Below are 19,075 nucleotides of genomic sequence, written 5' to 3' on the forward strand. Positions count from 1 at the left end.
GGCCAAGAGTTCCGACGTCGAGATGGCTAAAGCTCAAGCAGGATCGGAACCAGCGCACCACCCACATCAGGACGATCTGGCTGAAGAAGGCCAAATCGACGATGACGGTGGCCTCGCAGAGGACGACGAGGACGAACCCGGAGAAGATCACGGCCACCCGGCGGCCGAAGAGGCTGACGACGAGAACGAGGAGGAGGAAGGCGAGGATACCAGCGACACTGGCGGCACCAACGATGATGAAGAAGAGGATGAAGAAACCGCCCAGATCACCAACGAGTTGCTCGAAGCCCAGACTCTGCAGGCGATGGCGCAATCCCGATCCGCCGAGCGTCGTCGTCAGCACGCGTCTCCCCGGTGTGGACCTGTGATCGGTGGATCCGGTGGATCCCCGGATGATGATCCCGACGATGACGAGGTTCCTGGTGCCAACCCGGATCCGGATCCGCGAGGGCCAAACCCAGCCCCGGCTAGTCGGCGTCGTCCCGCCCGTAATCCACTAGCACCCGTCGCTCCATTCAGATCTGAGGCGCAATGTATCCCTGGACGAGCGCAACCTCGGATCTTGATCCAGGCGGACGTAGATCCCTGGATCTCAGACGAGCTCGACAACAAGACCCTCGCTGCAATGCGGATCCAGGCGCTGTTCCCTGTCCTGCCGATTCAGCTGGGCTGGATCTCCCCTTATTTCGAGTTGGCAGAAGATCGGCCTCAAGTCGCCGACACCGACTTCTGCTGGGAGCTGATCACGGAGAACAACGTACGAGCTCTACTAGCCACGCGTCCCTGGGAAGTTCTTGAGAACTCAGATGGCGCGATCTCGTTTGAGACGGATGTTGGTGGCCGGCTTGGACTCGCGATCCGGCAATACCAGAGTTACGAAAAGGCAAATCGTCAAGCCTACTGGGAATCCACGCACTCTTTCCCGATCTTACCGGCATCGGCGAAGGCTTATCCCTGGCTGACAGTGTATCACAAGGAGCGCAACAATCGCAGATCGCACGCCGGGAACCGCTGAAAAGGGTTTCTGCAGGTCTTGATAGTGGCCATGCAGGAGGGGTGGTGTGATCTGGACATCCTGTTGGATTCCTTCTTCCTCCACTTCCCCCGCCGCCACGAGTCCGTGATCTGGTATCCGGGATATGAATCTCGTCAAGCCAATATCAAGAACCGTCGTCTCAACCGCCCCGAGCCCACCGATCTGTTGGAGGCTCTTGACGAGTGTAACGGTGCTGACTCGTGGCGCAACCACTACCGCGACAGCCCTCAAGATCACCCAGCGCGCCAGATCGCGCGCCTCACCGACAAGTTCTTCGGTGTCCACACTGCTGACGCTGAGTAGGGGCCGGACCCTTCCGGGTCGCCTCGGATCTTGGCCGGATCCACTACCCAATCGTTGAAGTCTCCCCTGTCTAGGCCAGACCCAGCTTGCATGTCTTATTTCTTTCACCAATACCGCTTTTGCCATATCGACATGTTCCACCCTCGTCTAGCGATCTTCAGATCGGTCATTCGCCGTCTTGGTTACCCAGCTTGCACTGCTTCACATTGTCCTCACCTCAGATCCGGATCCACCTCATTCCGACATATTCCAATTCGCTTCGGATCCGGATCCACCTGATCCAGCTCCACTTCAGATCCGGGGTCACGTGATCTATCCCTCCTTGCATCGGATCCACGTAGTACGGGTAGCGAAAGACCTGAATCAGCTTGATCCGGATCCACTCATCCCAGATCCGTTTGACCGAGATCCATATGCGCCAGATCCACTTGATCTTCGGCGTCTCGGCTTTGAGTTGTCTTGAGTGATCTGGGACCTTAGGCGAGCATTATCACCGTACCAGTCTTCAGTTTGCCAATATCTGACGCACACAACGCCAGATCTCCACATGCAATATACATCACCCATCCCATTAATCTGCTGCCGCCCTGCAGATCCTTCTTCCAACACACCGCTGGAGTGACCGACTCACTCCAGCTGATCCCTGTCTCACTACTCCTCGTGAGACTGCATCACGCCAAACCGGTTCCGATTTGCCCGATCCCGCAAGAAATCGTGGAGTATCACACCGCAATTGAGGTCTGTCTCATCGGTCCATGTCGGTTCGTCGTACCCTCTCCAATGCACCAAGAATTCCCTGTAGATCCGGCCATAACGAGTTCGTTTTCCTGTTCTCATGTCTGTAATCTTCTCCACCTCGTATTCGTCCTCGTCCAGATCTTGGATCCAGCTATCTTCAGGCAGCAGGGCTTCATCGAAATCAAGACGATCTGTATCCTCGACTGTCAGCCGGATCTGGGGGCGATCTGGGAATGTCTTCACCAGCTTCAGCTTGGAGACATGCACCACCGGGAAGAGGCGGTACTCTGTACCTGCCAACTCGATCCGAGCTGCATATTCGCCGATCTTCTCCGCCACACGGAATGGGCCGTGCCACAGGTGCGCCAACTTCCGAGCATACCCTTCTTTGACGCGATCCAGGTATAACCAGACACGGGATCCGACCTCGATCTGGTGCGGGTGCACTCCTTCGTTATGATGGTCTGCCCGATCCGAGATCGCCTCTCGCAACTTCTCATTGACTTGCTCTCGTGCCTGTCGGTAATAGCGCTGGATCTGGTATCTCCACCTCCGAGGATCTCGATCCTGACGTCGAGTGCTGCCTAACGGGATCGTCGCCTCCAAGGTGGATCTAGGATCCCACCCATGTACCAGGTAGAACGGGGTTTCCCCCCGGATCCGATCCTGAGCAGTGTTGATCGCGAAGGTAAGCCGTTCCGCGTAATCATCCCAATCACGCTGATCCAGATCCTGCACGTACATATTGAGTTTCCCCCCGGATCCGATCCTGAGCAGTGTTGATCGCGAAGGTAAGCCATTCTGCGTAATCATCCCAATCACGTTGATCCAGATCCTGCACGTACATCTTGAGTGCCCTGGTCGCTGTTTGCACCATGCGTTCGGCTGTGCCGTTGGCCTGGGGGCGGTAAGCCATAGTGGCGCGCTGTCGTTGTCCTAAGATCCGATTGAATGATCTGAAGAAGTCGGACATAAACCCTGGCTCACGGTCGTGTCGGATCACTTCGCTGGCGCCGAATCGCCTGAACACGCACTCCTCGTATGACTCCGCGATCGTTTGTGCCGTTCTCGAGGCGCTAGCTTTGGCGATCACATACCCTGTGAACAGATTCACCCAGATCAGCAGCTCTGTGTTATCTTTGTAGGACTTGGGCAACGACGGGATGTGATCCATGGCTATGATCTGGAACGGGTAGGTTGCCTGGATGTTACCGGGTGACTCACCCTGGATCCGGGGTCGCCCCTTGCCCGTCTCGCAGTCCACGCACTCTCCGACATATTGCTGCACGCTCCGATAGAGATCTCTCCAGTGGAAGTGATCTCGGATCTTCTGATACGTGCGTCCAATCCCTTGGTGGCCACCTTCCAGACTCGCGTGATAGTGATGCAGAACATCCTGTTGGAGTGTCTCCGGAATCACCAGTCGCATCAGTCCATCTCGATCCGCCTCCGATCTCCTCGTAGGATGGCAGTAGAACAACAGACCGCTCAGATCCACTTCGTAATCCATGCTAATATTGCCGTAGGATCTGGCCTCGTCCTGCGTCAAATCTTGCGCCGCCCCGACCAAATACTTCTTCAGCCCGGCGATCCACGCCTCCTCGTCCTGAGCTTGCCGGATCCGATCGAACCTCAGTTCTCTCACTACTTCTTCTTGTAGGACGGTAGGTGTGGATCTGGATCTAGCCTTCGATCTGGTGGTTGCTGGCGAAACTCGAGCGACCGAGTCGGCCTCCTCCTTCCTAACCACCAGTATCTCGTGCAGTCGATTCAGTGTGACCGGATCCTGCAGGTCCGTCTCATCGTCGACCAGGATCCCGCCTTGGCGTTGGAGTGCGGCGCTCGCTAGACTATCAGCGCTACCGTTCCAGTCGCGCTTGACGTGTACCAGCTCGTGATCGGGCCAGATCCGCAGCCGGTCTAGGGCTTTTTGCCTTAGCAGTGTGAGCCCTGGTGCTTTGCAGTCGATCTCACCTCTCACTTGGCGGATCACCAGGTTTGAGTCGCCACAGATCACTAGCCTGCGCCGATCTTCTCCCTCGAGTAGGTCCATACACAGCAGGAGGCTGTGGTACTCGGCTTCGTTGACAGTCAACCCTTCAGCATAGCTGGATCTAGCTTTTACCACACTCCACTCGGGCAGCTTCCATAGGATCGCGCTGTAAGCGCCTCCACCACGTTTGACGCGGGCGGATCCGTCGAAGCTGACCACAAAAAGCACTTCATCTAGCCGTACAGTTGGGATCGGTACTTGGATCTGGCGCCTGGGTTCCTTCTTCGGCGCAATCGCTATCAAGGCCTGATCCACTTGTGATCTGGGTGTGATGCTGGCGGCGATCGCCCCCAGGATCTCGTCTTCCCCCTAGGTACACTTGACGATCTCTAGCGTCCACGGAGAGAGGAGGGCGGCCCACTGTCCTAGGCGTCCTTGATACCCCAGTGATCTGAAAAGCCACGCCAGTGTGGAGTACCTGGTCAGGACTTTGATCGGGCGGCCCACCAACATATTATAACCCAGATCCAGGATCCGCAGCAACGCTAACACCTCCTTCTCGACAATCCCATAATTGAGTTCATTGGACTTCAGCGTGCGGCTTACGAAGGTAACCGGATAGTGGATCCCATCATGTTCCTGCATCAGGGCTGCCGAGATCGCCCAATCATTTGCATACACCACCACTACTGGTTGTAGACCAGAGTTGAAGTGACGCAGGATCGGAGTCGAGGCAACCTTGCTCTTCAGCTTAGCAAACGCCCGGTGAGCTCGGATCCAGCGGGAGTCGATCTCGCCCAGACCACCCAGGCCCAGATCGCCTGTCTTCAGACTGTGAGAGCTCAGATCGGGTATCTCCGGATTACGTGCTTCCAGATCCGGTATCACCAGATCAGGATATCCCGATGCTTGGGGTTCCAGTGCTGATCTGGGGGCTTCGCCTCCGTGTAGAGTCGACGCAACGCCGCTGGGGTGCAGATCACTTGGTTGTGAGGTCTCACCAATCGTGGATCCAAGATCACCAGATCCCAGATCCTGACTCGGTGATCCGATGTGATCTGGGGTGGGCTGATCCAGGTGTGCCTTGATCTGGGCCCGAGCTTCCGCCTTTGACATCGCGACGAAGTCCACCTCTCGCAGCTCATACAAGATCGCAGCGTAAATTGCATAATCCTCGATAAACCGACTGTAATAATTTAAGCTTCCGAGGAACGACTGCATTGATCTGAGTGATCCCGGGAACGGCAAGTCCACCAAGGCAGATAGATCCTTGGGATTCGCCTCCAGGCCTGAGTTGGATACCTTATGGCCTAGATATTCCACCTTGGCTTTGCCCCAGAAGCTCTTCACCACGCTAATCGAGATGTTCCATTCGTCACACGCCTCCAGCAGATCGTCGACCCGTCCACACAAATGATCCCACGATCTGGCGGTCACCAAGATGTCGTCAATGTAAGATCTACGTCCCAACACCGAAGGCTTGATCGAACTCTGCCGATCACTACTTGCCGGGTGCAGATCAGCTCCATGTTCGCTAGATCTGGATCTACTCATATCAGATCCGGACCGGCCCGATCTGGGATCGCCCGATCCGAATCGGCCGGATCCGGGCTTACCAGATCCAAGTCCGTCGGACCGAGATCCACTTGATCTGGGGGAATGCTGGGTCGTACTTTCCAGATCACCACTCATCCGGCATCGACAAGCTCGAACTTCGTCAGATCCGGGTCGACCAGGCCGAACAGCTCCAGATCCGGGCTTGTCGACTTCGCTTCCGTCCAAGCCAGCTCCAGTTGATCTAGGCGAAAGACCATTTGGCGTGTCCAGATCACCATGCTCCGGGGCCAAATCTGCTCGATCGTCGTCGGATCCGGATCCGCTTTTGTCAGATCGCGGGATCCGGGTGAACCCATATAGCGCATTATCGAGCATCCGCTGGTAGATCTGGGGGGCGTTCTTCAAGCCAAATGGCATACGATTCCACTCGAACAGACCGAATGGGGTGATGAAGGCAGAGATCGCACGAGCCCGATCTGTCATGGTCACCACCCAAAATCCGCTTGCCATGCCGAGAGAGCAGTACCAAAGTACCTTGTCCAGATCTTCGAGCAGGTCGTTGACCAGGGGCATTGGGTAGATCATCAGCATAGTTAGACTGTTAACCAGCCGATAATCAATGCACAAACGTATATCTACGCCGTTTTTCTTGATGATCACCACAATTGGGGAGGCCCATGGCGAGATCGAGGCCTTGATGATCTGAGCTCCGAGCAACCCTTTGATCAGATCTGACAGCTTCTCGCGAAACTGAGGCGCAACCTTACGCACACGCTGGGCAATGGGCCTCGCGTCGCCCACATCAATATCACAAACTACGCCACGGGCGGCGGGGGGGGGGGGGGCAATGCATTGCCTTTGCCGATCAGCAGGTGTCGGCGCTTCCAGATCAACCCGCGTAGGCGCTCGATCTCCTCCGGTGAGTTGATCTCCGGGTCGCCCACTTGTATGTCCTCGATCTTCACGTCTGCCGTCCCCACCGTGACTTCAGGCAGCACCGCCATCTCGGCTTCGACGTCTTCTGCATGCAAATCGCCACTCTCATGGATGCAGACTTGCTCGTCCTCGACCGGATCCGAGCCAGCCTGATCTGCATTAAGCGGGTTTGTAGCGGCCGTCGAGCCCGGTGCTTGGCTTGCCTCCTGTCTCATTCCGCCGTGTAGATCCATGCCCTTTCCAGCTTGGTCATCACTTGATGCGTGTGTGCCAGCTGGATCCGCGTCCTGTCCCTTATCACCATATGTCAGATTTGCAGATCCGCCCCCTGTCTCTGGGTGATTACCACCCTGATTACTCTCCGATAGGACAACGGGCTGATCCGCCTGTCCCACACCAGCTGGATCTTCGGCACCTTGCGCGTACAGCGTCGGATCTTGATCGGTGGGCACCTCGCCTGGTCCCGTCGATGGATCTGGGGATGGCAGGTCCTCGGCGGCTTGCTGCGGGTCCTGATCTGGCCTGGGCATGTCCGCTAGCGCATGATCTTGGTCATCTGACGTCGTTGTCGCCTTCAGCGCCCAAATCCTGGGGGGTTCGCACACACTGTCTGGCACCACCTTCGGATCTGGCCGTCTTGTCGCCAGACTGCCCCGGCCACACCCACCACCGGGTGATTTGGCTTCAACTGGGGCGATCTGGGCTTGCGACGGCTCGGGGACCACCTCCCACTGCATGGCGAGCGTCGAGCACCCGGGCGCCACTGCGGTTGGGACTCCTTGTGCTCTGTCGCCCACGGCGAGACCTGGATCACCCTGGCCTGGTCCAGTCGCGTCCTCGGTGTCGAGATCCGCGCTCTTGCAGGTCTTGGGCAGCCTCGCCGACTGTGGATCTGAAGGTTCCACGGATTGTAAGGCTTGGAGGTACAGTGTCTCAGCAGTCACCTGGGGCACATCACCCTGGACCACCTGCGCATGTGGATCTGGTTGTGGTTTGTTCCGACAGCTCTCCAGGCCCTGCGATCTAGTTTCAACGGGCTGCGCCCGTGGCAGATCCGGCCTCCGCAGTATCGCGCGCGGCACAGGGTACTCGGGGCGCTCAACCATCGGCGGCGGCGGGGTCCGTGGGGGATCTGCCTTCGCGGACCCGGCTTCAGTGGTGGCCTGCAGGGCGAGATTCTGCCACTCCAAGTAGCGGCGGGATCCGACGGTCACGAAGCCCTGCAGCCGCGGGATCCGGTCGCCCGCGAGCCACATGCCGATCCGCTCGTCGCGACACAGCACCAACTTCTTCTCACCGACGTTGGTGATCTGAAGGTACTGTGTCTTGCCTGGTCCTTTAGTCACGGTCGGCACCCACAGATCTCCGCGTGTAACCCACAGTTTGTCTTGATCCGATGTCTGCAGGCGCAGCGGAAGCTCGACGGACTCTCCGGCACCCAGCTGCAGGTGCTGATCCAGCTTCACGAGCCTAGCCTTGTCATTGTAGAGCTGTCGCCTTCCGCTGAGCTGGATCCGGACCTCGTCGGGCAGGCAAAGTGATCCATCTGCCAGATCCAGCCGGATCCCGGCCGGGACCATGAAGTCCATGCCCAGGATAGCTTCTTGGCCAGATAGATCACCTACCCAGATGTCGAAGAAATACACCAATGATCCTGCTAAGGTAATCTTGATCCGAGTTCTTCCTTCCGTTGTGTAGACATTGTCACCGATTCCAACGCATTCTTGACTCTGGCTCCTGTCGATGTAGCACCCAACCTTACGAGCAAAGGCGGTGTCCACGATGGACACCTCGGTACCTGTATCGAGGAGTAAGATCGCTTTCTCATTGTTGATCTTGCCGGTGATCTTGGCTTGTCGGAACCACTTACCCGGTGAATGTTGCTTCCAGTAGCCCCGAGACTCTCCTGGAAGGAGATCTGGCGACTCCGGATCACCGGATCGTCGATAGGCCTCGACGCGGCCGGATCTGGGCGTCTGGGATGTGGTATCCTCTCCATCCGTGGGCCGGAACCACAGATCTGGATCCTGTTGCTTCCTGTACCCCTGCGGCACCTCCGGATCCAGATCCACGGTCACCGTCGCGTCGGATCTGGCAAAGTCGTCGACTTGATAGAGACTTGAGACCACAGTGGTACGTTTCCCATGTAGATCACGTGTATTACCTTGTAGATCTGGTCGCTTGCTAACTTGATCTACCGATGTCTTGTTCACAAATGCATAGATGCAATACCTAGAACGCTCGGCTCGTACCGGATTCCAACCCGGCGAGCGTCCTAGTTTAACATCTTCTCGGCTTTCTCTGGTAGCATCCCCGCGTGCTTGGTCGGGTTGTACCACTGGCGGATCCAGTTGTAGAATTCCTCCATTGGGCACTTGCCCATGTCGTGGAGCTCCCCGCACCCGCGGCACACGAAGAGGCAGTGATCTGCCGGGTGGCCTCTCTTGCCGCACTTCTGGCAAGTCAAGCGCCTCCAGCATCCAAGCTCCGTGTGCTTCCGGGATCCGCAGTGCGAGCAGCGACTGCGATCGGATCCGTCGGCATGGGCTCTGGATCTGTGGTCACGAGGCACTTGATCTGCTGAGCGGCGTTCGAGTTGGCCCCCATCTAGGGTATTCGACACTTCCTCGGCTTGTGGAGGTTGTTCACCGCCCCCACCCATGTAGATCCGGCGGTAATCGTCCCCGTCCGAGTCAGATCCGTCTGAACTTGAGTCGGATCCGGAGTCGGGGGCCTGGATCTGGACCGCTCGCACATGTTTCGCTGGGACTGCCGGTGCGGGCGTCGCCGAGGCCTTCTGCCGATACTTGCTGGATCCAAATGCAGACTTCTTCATCCGGTTCTTCGCTCGATCCAGCGCGCGCAGGACTTCTTCGAGCTCGTCCGCATCTGGAAGTCGTAGCAGCGTCAGCCGATCGGCCAGATCCTGATCTCCCAAGGTTTCAATGAAGTGATCCACATGTTCGCGCTTCTCTTTGGGTCCACCGTCCTTGAGTCTTGCACGTAGTCCAGCGACATTCAGCCGGTGCAGGTACTCCAGCGCAGACTCATCAGATCGCTTGCGAGCATGGTAATACTGGCGGGCTACCGAGATCCCGAACCCACAGTACTGGATCTGGAAGCTGCGGAGCAGCTCCGACCACTTGTTGCGTGTGGATCGGGGTAGCTGGCGGTACCAGTTCCTCGCTGATCCGGACAACAGATCCGCGAAGGTCAAGCACTTTTCTCCGTCGGATGCTTGATCGCGTAGGAACGCCGACTTCACCTTGCCGACCCAAGCTCTCGCGCGAACTTCGTCCTGGTCTTTACCAGAGAACTCCTTGAGATCCGAGATCGCCGAGATCCGGACGCGTTGGATCCGGCTGTGGTTGTGGCGACAGCGGCGCGGCTCAGTGTCGGGGAGTCGAGCTCGTCGGGATCGTACTCCCAATGAGAGTGATCTGGATCCTGTGACTTGGTGGACTCCATGTCGACGTCCTGTGATTCAGGGTTCTGGATCGCTTGGGGTGCCGTCGTCTGTTGCTCCCTCAGGAAGCGGCTCATCACGGCTTGGAAGTAGGACTCCAGCCTGCCAGTCGATTCGTCGGAGCCGGATCCGGTCGCCGTGGTGACTTGATCTGCCTGCTTGGCCGTCTGCTTCCTGGATCCAGATCGGGGGTGATCTGGGCGCTGGGCCTTGGATCGAGCTTGGAGCATCGATGCGCCAGACGGTCCGAGTGACATACGTCGTGGTTCCGATGAAGTGTCGGATCCAGCTTCCGCGGCAGACACGAAGGGCGATGACGTCCGGCAGCTTGTCGAGTCGGCCTTGGTGGATGCTGATCCGGGATCTGGGACCATCGGCAACGATGTCGCCGGGATCTCACCCACCAAGACCCTCAGCTTGTCGAAGAGGCCGTGAGTCGAGGCTTGGATCTGGTCCAGATCCAGATCGAAGAGATCGTTCGGATCAAACTGTCCCGCCACAAGTCCGGTCTCCTTCAGCAGATGCATCAGGTTCTTCGCCGCGACCAGCTTGCTGTCCGCCGTCGCGGGAGCTACGATGGGGCATGAAGGTGTCCCATCTGCTTCAGATCCAGGATCCGCATCACTGGATCTTGGACGATGAAGTCACGCAGCTCCGCACGGCGGAACGCGAACTCCAGAGTGGCTTCCGACCATCCCGATCCGGGATCCTTGCCTCGGCGGTGTCTACGACCAAGTCTACAAGTGCAAGACCCAACTACGACCATCTTCAGGTTATGAGCTCAAGCACCATGTCCTCTGTCCAAGACACCAAGATCTCCATCGACAAGTTCAACGGCGACAACTACGCCACGTGGAACCGCTACATGCGTGGCGTGTTCCTGACCAAGTCGGTGTGGAGCGTCGTGAACCGCGAGACGAAACCAAGCTTCGCGGACACGAGGGCCAAGGACGACTACGTCAAGTCGAGCAACATCGCGTTCGGCCTGATGTTGCTCCACATGGATGCTGACTACCATCATGTGGTCGACGACTGCGAGGAAGCGTGGGTGGCCTGGACGCGACTGCGTTCGCTCTACGGGGGGTCGCAGAAGGCTGGACGCATCTACCTGAAGCGCCAGCTCTTCAGCATGGAGATGGCAGAAGGCGGCAATGTGCTTCATCATTGCAATGAAGTCCTCAACATCAGCGCCAAGCTCAGCAACATCGGCGCCAAGATGGAGGATGAAGACGTGGCGATCTGCTTGCTCAGGAGTCTGCCCAAGAGTTTCGAGAACGTCGTTCTCAACTTGGAGATGAGCAACGCAGAGCTGCGCACTCAAGATGTGATCAAGGTGCTCACGAATGAGCACATCAAGCGGCAGGGCGAGAAGACGGCTCAGGTGAAGATTGAAGACGCTGTGAGGGCCTTCAATGCCGAGCGTGAAAGTCGCCACTGCACGTACTGCGGAAAATCGGGGCACGTCGTGGAAAAGAGCTGGACCAAGCAGAAGGAAGAGAATCGAGGTGCACGACGTGGCCGGTCTGGTCGCGGTGCGAACAACGTCCAGTGGCGTGACGACAGCGATGACGACTGCGTCGCGTTCGCGGTCTCTATGGAGTGTGCATTCTCCAGGACCAACAAGTTTCAAGGCTCATGGGCGATCGACAATGGTGCCACGCACCACATCTGCAACGACAAGGCCAAGTTTGTCGACATCAAGGTGTGCGACGAAGGTGAACTCACGGTCGCCAACGGCAACACGGCCAAGATCATGGGAGTCGGGACGGTGATGCAGCGGGTCACTTTGCCCAACGGCAAGGAGCGCGACATCCGCATTCAAGATGCACTGTATGTCCCAAGCATGAACAAGAACCTGCTTTCGGTGCCGCAGATCAACCGAAGCGGACAGTTCAAGGTGGTGTTTGATGGTGCTGAAATGCACATCGCACAGAAGAAGTCGAAGAAAATCGTGGCTTCCGCGGACCTGATCGACGGGCTCTACTGGCTCCGAGTCCCAAGCTGCGCTGCGAATTCGGTGTCCAAGGCGTCGGTCAACGCGGTGGATCTTCATGCGCGTTTGGGTCACGCGCCGAATGACGATCTTCGGAAGATGGTCTCAAGTGGCACGGTGACGGGTGCGAAAATGCCGACATCGTCGAAGAAGTCAAGCCAATGTCGTGGGTGCCAACAAGGGAAAATGGTGCAAAAGCCCTTCCCAAGCAACCCGAACAAGCGCAAGTACAAGCCATTCGAGTTCCTCCACTTCGACATTTGCGGGCCCATGGAAGAAGAGTCGCTGGGTGGCAGCCGTTACTTGCTGCTCATCACGGACGAAGCCAGCGGCTGCATGTCGGGATTCTGTCTGCGAGCCAGGTCGGAGAGTGAAGGCTGCTTGCGCCGATTCATCACCAAGGTGGAGAAGCAATTCGATGCTAGGGTGAAGTTCGTGCGCCATGACGGAGCCAAGGAGTTCGCGACCAATTCGCTCTTGGCGTACTACGAAGACCACGGCATCGAAGTGCAGCCCACGGTTCGGTATGCGCACCAAACCAACGCGACGGCTGAACGCGCCAACCGAACCATCGTGACCATCGGCCGCAGCATGCTTCACTACGCTGGGTTGGACAAGACGTTCTGGGCGGAAGCAGCGATGACGGCGATCTACATCAAGAATCGTCTGCCGTCACCCAAGTCGCCCGACAAAACTCCGTTCGAGATCGTCTACAAGTCCAAGCCCAACGTCAAGCACATGCGGATCTTCGGGTGCAAGGCCTACGTTTTGACGCCGAAGGAGAAGCGACTCAAGTGGGACCCGAAAGCTCGTGAAGGAATTTTCATGGGTTACGAGGAGCGTTCCAAGGCGTATCGAGTTTATGACATCGAGGCGGGGCAGGTGGTGATTTCTCGCGATGTCACATTCGATGAGTCAAGCTTCGACGACTCCAAGGCTGCTGATGGTGAAGAAGTCAACCGACTTACCGACGTTTTCGACGACATGCAAGTCTCTGACGACTCCGGCACAAGGGTGTTCACGCAGGCGGGGAAGCGCAAATCGCGTCCGGACAACCAAGATCGCGACAATGTTCGCCGACCTCGTCGTAGCGCTGGACTCGACGAAGCAAGTGCGCCTGGACGCTTGGAAGATGAAGACCAACGTGAATCTACGGCGGCGCAAGAAGAAAAATCCGAAGAAGACGATGAAGACGGTTCGACTCCGCCCATGTTCTGGCGTGCAAGTGCGAATGCTGTGGAAGCAAGTGACAGCGCGGAGCCGAAGACGTTTCAAGAAGCTGTGAACGGACCAGACCAAGTCCAGTGGCGCAAGGCAATTCGCGCCGAACTCAAGTCAATGCGGCTGCGAGGTGTTTTCCGCGCCGCCAAACTGCCCAACAACCAGCGCGCAGTCGGTACCAAGTGGGTGTTCAAGATCAAGCGCAACGCGGACGGATCGATCGAGAAGTTCAAGGCTCGGCTCGTCGCGAAAGGCTTCGTGCAGAAGTATGGCATCGACTACACCGAGACGTTTTCGCCCGTGGTCAAGTACGTCACGCTGCGAATGATCATTGCGGTTGCCAAGTACTTCGGATGGCCGATGGACCAGCTCGACGTGGTGACTGCGTTCCTGTACGGCTTGATGAAGGAGAAGGTGTTCTGCAGCGTGCCTGAAGGCGTGGATCTGAACGACGGTTTCGACTGCGGGGAACTGCTCAAGGCGATTTACGGACTCAAGCAAGCTTCGCGAGTTTGGAACGAGACCTTCGATGAGTATGTGCGCTCCATCGGTTTTCGCGTCTCAAGCTACGACCCCTGCCTCTACATCAAGGTCGTCGACGGCGAATGCGTTCTGCTGCTGGTCTACGTGGACGACGTCTTGGTGACCGGAAGTTCAGCTGATATGATCGCGGAAGCCAAGCGCCAACTCAAGTCGCGGTTCGAGATGACCGACAGTGGCAAGTGTTCCTTCATCCTCGGGATCGAGGTGGTCGACAACGCGGATGGCAGTGTTACGCTCAGCCAAGCTCGCTACATCAACGACATCCTGGAGCGCTTCGGCATGCAAGACTGCAAACCCGCTGCAAGCCCGGTCGACATCAGCATGAAGCTGGTCTCAAGCGACGCCATGACCAAGTTGGATGCGCCATTTCGCGAGGCTGTCGGTGCACTCATGCACTTGATGACATCGACTCGCCCGGACATTGCGTTCGCTGTCGGCTACGTGTCACGCTTCATGGAGAACCCGCAAGTCGAGCACTGGATTGCGGTCAAGCGCATCTTCCGCTACCTTCAAGGGACCAAGTCGTACGGAATCCGCTTCTCGCCGGGCAAGGACATCGACTTTCAAGGTTACTCGGATGCCGACTGGGCTGGTGATCTTAGTGATCGCAAGTCTACGTCGGGCTACCTGTTCCAAGTCGCCGGTGGACCGATCTCATGGGGTTCCAAGAAGCAATCAAGTGTGTCACTCTCGACAAGCGAGGCCGAGTACATCGCACTGAGTTTGGCGATTCAAGAAGGCAAGTGGGTACACAAGCTGCTGTGCGAGATCCTGGTTGCTGCAAGAGGAGTCACGCCCGAATTGAAGATTTTCGAAGACAACCAGTCGTGCATCAAGATGACCAAGAACCCCGTCAACCATGGCCGCGCCAAGCACATCGACATCAAGTACCATCACATCCGCGACGAAGTCAAGCGCGGCGAAGTGATCGTCGAGTACTGCGAGACTGCCACCATGCTGGCCGACATCATGACCAAGGGACTTGCCGGACCACGCCACAAGGACTTGACGGCTGCGCTCGGCGTTCACGCGTGTTCGCATTGAGGGGGCGTGTTGCAGGGTACTGAACCTTGGTACACTGTACCAGTTCCGAGGTATCCGAACCGGTTAACCGAACCGGTCCAATACGACCACACGTTGATTAGACGAGTAGGTTGATTGGACGAGTAGTGTAGAATGATGGTTGATTAGACGCACTAGTTGATAGGACGCACGACCGCGTGTCTTTAGCACTAGCCTAGGGTGTAAGCTCCAACAATCCAATCACTTCTGAATTTCGATTCAACCCCCCAAGTGACCTTCCTCGCCTCACCCCAAGCCTCGGCGGTGTCTACGACCAAGTCTACAAGTGCAAGACCCAACTACGACCTTCTTCAGCGGTGCGAACAACGTCCAGTGGCGTGACGACAGCGATGACGACTGCGTCGCGTTCGCGGTCTCTATGGAGTGTGCAGTCTCCAGGACCAACAAGTTTCAAGGCTCGTGGGCGATCGACAGTGGCGCCACGCACCACATCTGCAACGACAAGGCCAAGTTTGTCGACATCAAGGTGTGCGACGAAGGTGAACTCACGGTCGCCAACGGCAACACGGCCAAGATCATGGGAGTCGGGACGGTGATGCAGCGGGTCACTTTGCCCAACGGCAAGGAGCGCGACATCCGCATTCAAGATGCACTGTATGTCCCAAGCATGAACAAGAACCTGCTTTCGGTGCCGCAGATCAACCGAAGCGGACAGTTCAAGGTGGTGTTTGATGGTGCTGAAATGCACATCGCACAGAAAAAGTCGAAGAAAATCGTGGCTTCCGCGGACCTGATCGACGGCCTCTACTGGCTCCGAGTCCCAAGCTGCGCTGCGAATTCGGTGTCCAAGGCGTCGGTCAACGCGGTGGATCTTCATGCGCGTTTGGGTCACGCGCAGAATGACGATCTTCGGAAGATGGTCTCAAGTGGCACGGTGACGGGTGCGAAAATGCCGACATCGTCGAAGAAGTCAAGCCAATGTCGTGGGTGCCAACAAGGGAAAATGGTGCAAAAGCCCTTCCCAAGCAACCCGAACAAGCGCAAGTACAAGCCGTTCGAGTTCCTCCACTTCGACATTTGCGGGCCCATGGAAGAAGAGTCGCTGGGTGGCAGCCGTTACTTGCTGCTCATCACGGACGAAGCCAGCGGCTGCATGTCGGGATTCTGTCTGCGAGCCAGGTCGGAGAGTGAAGGCTGCTTGCGCCGATTCATCACCAAGGTGGAGAAGCAATTCGATGCCAGGGTGAAGTTCGTGCGTCATGACAGAGCCAAGGAGTTCGCGACCAATTCGCTCTTGGCGTACTACGAAGACCACGGCATCGAAGTGCAGCCCACGGTTCGGTATGCGCACCAAACCAACGCGACGGCTGAACGCGCCAACCGAACCATCGTGACCATCGGCCGCAGCATGTTGCACTACGCTGGGTTGGATAAGACGTTCTGGGCGGAAGCAGCGATGACGGCGATTTACATCAAGAATCGTCTGCCGTCACCCAAGTCGCCTGACAAAACTCCGTTCGAGATCGTCTACAAGTCCAAGCCCAACGTCAAGCACATGCGGATCTTCGGGTGCAAGGCCTACGTTTTGACGCCGAAGGAGAAGCGACTCAAGTGGGACCGAAAGCTCGTGAAGGAATTTTCATGGGTTACGAGGAGCGTTCCAAGGCGTATCGAGTTTATGACATCGAGGCGGGGCAGGTGGTGATTTCTCGCGATGTCACATTCGATGAGTCAAGCTTCGACGACTCCAAGGCTGCTGATGGTGAAGAAGTCAACCGACTTACCGACGTTTTCGACGACATGCAAGTGTCCGACGACTCCGGCACAAGGGTGTTCACGCAGGCGGGGAAGCGCAAATCGCGTCCGGACAACCAAGATCGCGACAATGTTCGGCGTCCTCGTCGCAGTGCTGGACTCGAAGAAGCAAGTGCGCCTGGACCCTCGCTTGACCAAGACCAACGTGAATCTACGCCGGCACTGTTGCAGGGTACTGAACCTTGGTACACTGTACCAGTTCCGAGGTACCCGAACCGGTTAACCGAACCGGTCCAATACGACCACACGTTGATTAGACGAGTAGGTTGATTGGACGAGCAGTGTAGAATGATGGTTGATTAGACGCACTAGTTGATAGGACGCACGGCCGCGTGTCTTTAGCACTAGCCTAGGGTGTAAGCTCCAACAATCCAATCACTTCTGAATTTCGATTCAACCCCCCAAGTGACCTTCCTCGCCTCGCCCCAAGCCTCGGCGGTGTCTACGACCAAGTGAACCAGTGCAAGATCCCAGTACGACCTTCTTCAGGTTATGAGCCCAAGCACCATGTCCTCTGTCCAAGACACCAAGATCTCCATCGACAAGTTCAACGGCGACAACTACGCCACGTGGAACCGCTACATGCGTGGCGTGTTCCTGACCAAGTCGGTGTGGAGCGTCGTGAACCGCGAGACGAAACCAAGCTTCGCGGACACGAGGGCCAAGGACGACTACGTCAAGTCGAGCAACATCGCGTTCGGCCTGATGTTGCTCCACATGGATGCTGACTACCATCATGTGGTCGACGACTGCGAGGAAGCGTGGGTGGCCTGGACGCGACTGCGTTCGCTCTACGGGGGGGTCGCAGAAGGCTGGACGCATCTACCTGAAGCGCCAGCTCTTCAGCATGGAGATGGCAGAAGGCGGCAATGTGCTTCATCATTGCAATGAAGTCCTCAACATCAGCGCCAAGCTCAGCAACATCGGCGCCAAGATGGAGGATGAAGACGTGGCGATCTGCTTGCTCAGGAGTCTGCCCAAGAGTTTCGAGAACGTCGTTCTCAACTTGGAGATGAGCAACGCAGAGCTGCGCACTCAAGATGTGATCAAGGTGCTCACGAATGAGCACATCAAGCGGCAGGGCGAGAAGACGGCTCAGGTGAAGATTGAAGACGCTGCGAGGGCCTTCAATGCCGAGCGTGAAAGTCGCCACTGCACGTACTGCGGAAAATCGGGGCACGTCGTGGAAAAGTGCTGGACCAAGCAGAAGGAGAGAATCGAGGTGCACGACGTGGCCGGTCTGGTCGCGGTGCGAACAACGTCCAGTGGCGTGACGACAGCGATGACGACTGCGTCGCGTTCGCGGTCTCTATGGAGTGTGGAGTCTCCAGGACCAACAAGTTTCAAGGCTCATGGGCGATCGACAGTGGTGCCACGCACCACATCTGCAACGACAAGGCCAAGTTTGTCGACATCAAGGTGTGCGACGAAGGTGAACTCACGGTCGCCAACGGCAACACGGCCAAGATCATGGGAGTCGGGACGGTGATGCAGCGGGTCACTTTGCCCAACGGCAAGGAGCGCGACATCCGCATTCAAGATGCACTTTACGTGCCAAGCATGAACAAGAACCTGCTTTCGGTGCCGCAGATCAACCGAAGCGGACTGTTCAAGGTGGTGTTTGATGGTGCTGAAATGCACATCGCACAGAAGAAGTCGAAGAAAATCGTGGCTTCCGCGGACCTGATCGACGGCCTCTACTGGCTCCGAGTCCCAAGCTGCGCTGCGAATTCGGTGTCCAAGGCGTCGGTCAACGCGGTGGATCTTCATGCGCGTTTGGGTCACGCGCCGAATGACGTTCTTCGGAAGATGGTCTCAAGTGGCATGGTGACGGGTGCGAAAATGCCGACATCGTCGAAGAAGTCAAGCCAATGTCGTGGGTGCCAACAAGGGAAAATGGTGCAAAAGCCCTTCCCAAGCAACCCGAACAAGCGCAAGTACAAGCCGTTCGAGTTCCTCCACTTCGACATTTGCGGGCCCATGGAAGAAGAGTCGCTGGGTGGCAGCCGCTACTTGCTGCTCATCACGGACGAAGCCAGCGGCTGCATGTCGGGATTCTGTCTGCGAGCCAGGTCGGAGAGTGAAGGCTGCTTGCGCCGATTCATCACCAAGGTGGAGAAGCAATTCGATGCCAGGGTGAAGTTCGTGCGCCATGACGGAGCCAAGGAGTTCGCGACCAATTCGCTCTTGGCGTACTACGAAGACCACGGCATCGAAGTGCAACCCACGGTTCGGTATGCGCACCAAACCAACGCGACGGCTGAACACGCCAACCGAACCATCGTGACCATCGGCCGCAGCATGCTTCACTACGCCGGGTTGGACAAGACGTTCTGGGCGGAAGCAGCGATGACGGCGATTTACATCAAGAATCGTCTGCCGTCACCCAAGTCGCCCGACAAAACGCCGTTCGAGATTGTCTACAAGTCCAAGCCCAACGTCAAGCACATG

The 19,075-nt window shown here is 57.2% G+C and overlaps 7 protein-coding genes across 8 annotated transcripts; 4 read left to right on the plus strand and 3 right to left on the minus strand.

Moving 5' to 3' along the window:
* Nucleotides 1–22: 22 nt before the first annotated feature.
* Nucleotides 23–1,339, plus strand: IUM83_14430 (uncharacterized protein; the record flags this gene model as incomplete). Its single annotated transcript, XM_067939175.1, has 2 exons — nucleotides 23–757; nucleotides 1,031–1,339. 2 exons carry the CDS (start codon nucleotides 23–25, stop codon nucleotides 1,337–1,339), a joined length of 1,044 nt encoding a protein of 347 aa, XP_067787683.1.
* A 651-nt stretch (nucleotides 1,340–1,990) lies between these two features.
* IUM83_14431 (reverse transcriptase) lies at nucleotides 1,991–3,713 on the minus strand (the record flags this gene model as incomplete). Its single annotated transcript, XM_067939176.1, has 2 exons — nucleotides 1,991–2,846; nucleotides 2,923–3,713. The coding sequence occupies 2 exons, from the start codon at nucleotides 3,711–3,713 to the stop codon at nucleotides 1,991–1,993; spliced, it is 1,647 nt and encodes a 548-aa protein (XP_067787684.1).
* Nucleotides 3,714–6,442: 2,729 nt separating this feature from the next.
* On the minus strand, nucleotides 6,443–8,629 carry IUM83_14432 (Eukaryotic/viral aspartic protease, active site; the record flags this gene model as incomplete). The annotated part of the gene is made up of 1 exon (XM_067939177.1): nucleotides 6,443–8,629. The coding sequence occupies one exon, from the start codon at nucleotides 8,627–8,629 to the stop codon at nucleotides 6,443–6,445; it is 2,187 nt and encodes a 728-aa protein (XP_067787682.1).
* A 209-nt stretch (nucleotides 8,630–8,838) lies between these two features.
* IUM83_14433 (Eukaryotic/viral aspartic protease, active site) lies at nucleotides 8,839–10,556 on the minus strand (the record flags this gene model as incomplete). Its single annotated transcript, XM_067939178.1, has 2 exons — nucleotides 8,839–9,925; nucleotides 9,988–10,556. 2 exons carry the CDS (start codon nucleotides 10,554–10,556, stop codon nucleotides 8,839–8,841), a joined length of 1,656 nt encoding a protein of 551 aa, XP_067787772.1.
* Nucleotides 10,557–10,819: 263 nt separating this feature from the next.
* Nucleotides 10,820–14,830, plus strand: IUM83_14434 (the record flags this gene model as incomplete). Of its 2 annotated transcripts, none has more annotated exons than XM_067939179.1 (2): nucleotides 10,820–13,551; nucleotides 13,669–14,830. In XM_067939179.1, 2 exons carry the CDS (start codon nucleotides 10,820–10,822, stop codon nucleotides 14,828–14,830), a joined length of 3,894 nt encoding a protein of 1,297 aa, XP_067787688.1. The 2 variants fall into 2 exon arrangements, with proteins under 2 accessions (XP_067787688.1, XP_067787687.1); XM_067939180.1 differs by having other exon boundaries at nucleotides 13,361–13,551.
* Nucleotides 14,831–15,227: 397 nt separating this feature from the next.
* Nucleotides 15,228–16,514, plus strand: IUM83_14435 (Integrase catalytic core protein; the record flags this gene model as incomplete). Its single annotated transcript, XM_067939181.1, has 1 exon — nucleotides 15,228–16,514. The coding sequence occupies one exon, from the start codon at nucleotides 15,228–15,230 to the stop codon at nucleotides 16,512–16,514; it is 1,287 nt and encodes a 428-aa protein (XP_067787689.1).
* A 617-nt stretch (nucleotides 16,515–17,131) lies between these two features.
* IUM83_14436 (Copia protein) lies at nucleotides 17,132–18,455 on the plus strand (the record flags this gene model as incomplete). The annotated part of the gene is made up of 4 exons (XM_067939182.1): nucleotides 17,132–17,408; nucleotides 17,518–17,917; nucleotides 17,992–18,369; nucleotides 18,434–18,455. The coding sequence occupies 4 exons, from the start codon at nucleotides 17,132–17,134 to the stop codon at nucleotides 18,453–18,455; spliced, it is 1,077 nt and encodes a 358-aa protein (XP_067787685.1).
* Between the last annotated feature and the right edge of the window lie 620 nt (nucleotides 18,456–19,075).

The sequence above is a fragment of the Phytophthora cinnamomi genome, assembly GCF_018691715.1.
Source record: "Phytophthora cinnamomi strain GKB4 chromosome Unknown Contig58, whole genome shotgun sequence".
Taxonomy (NCBI): domain Eukaryota; phylum Oomycota; class Peronosporomycetes; order Peronosporales; family Peronosporaceae; genus Phytophthora; species Phytophthora cinnamomi.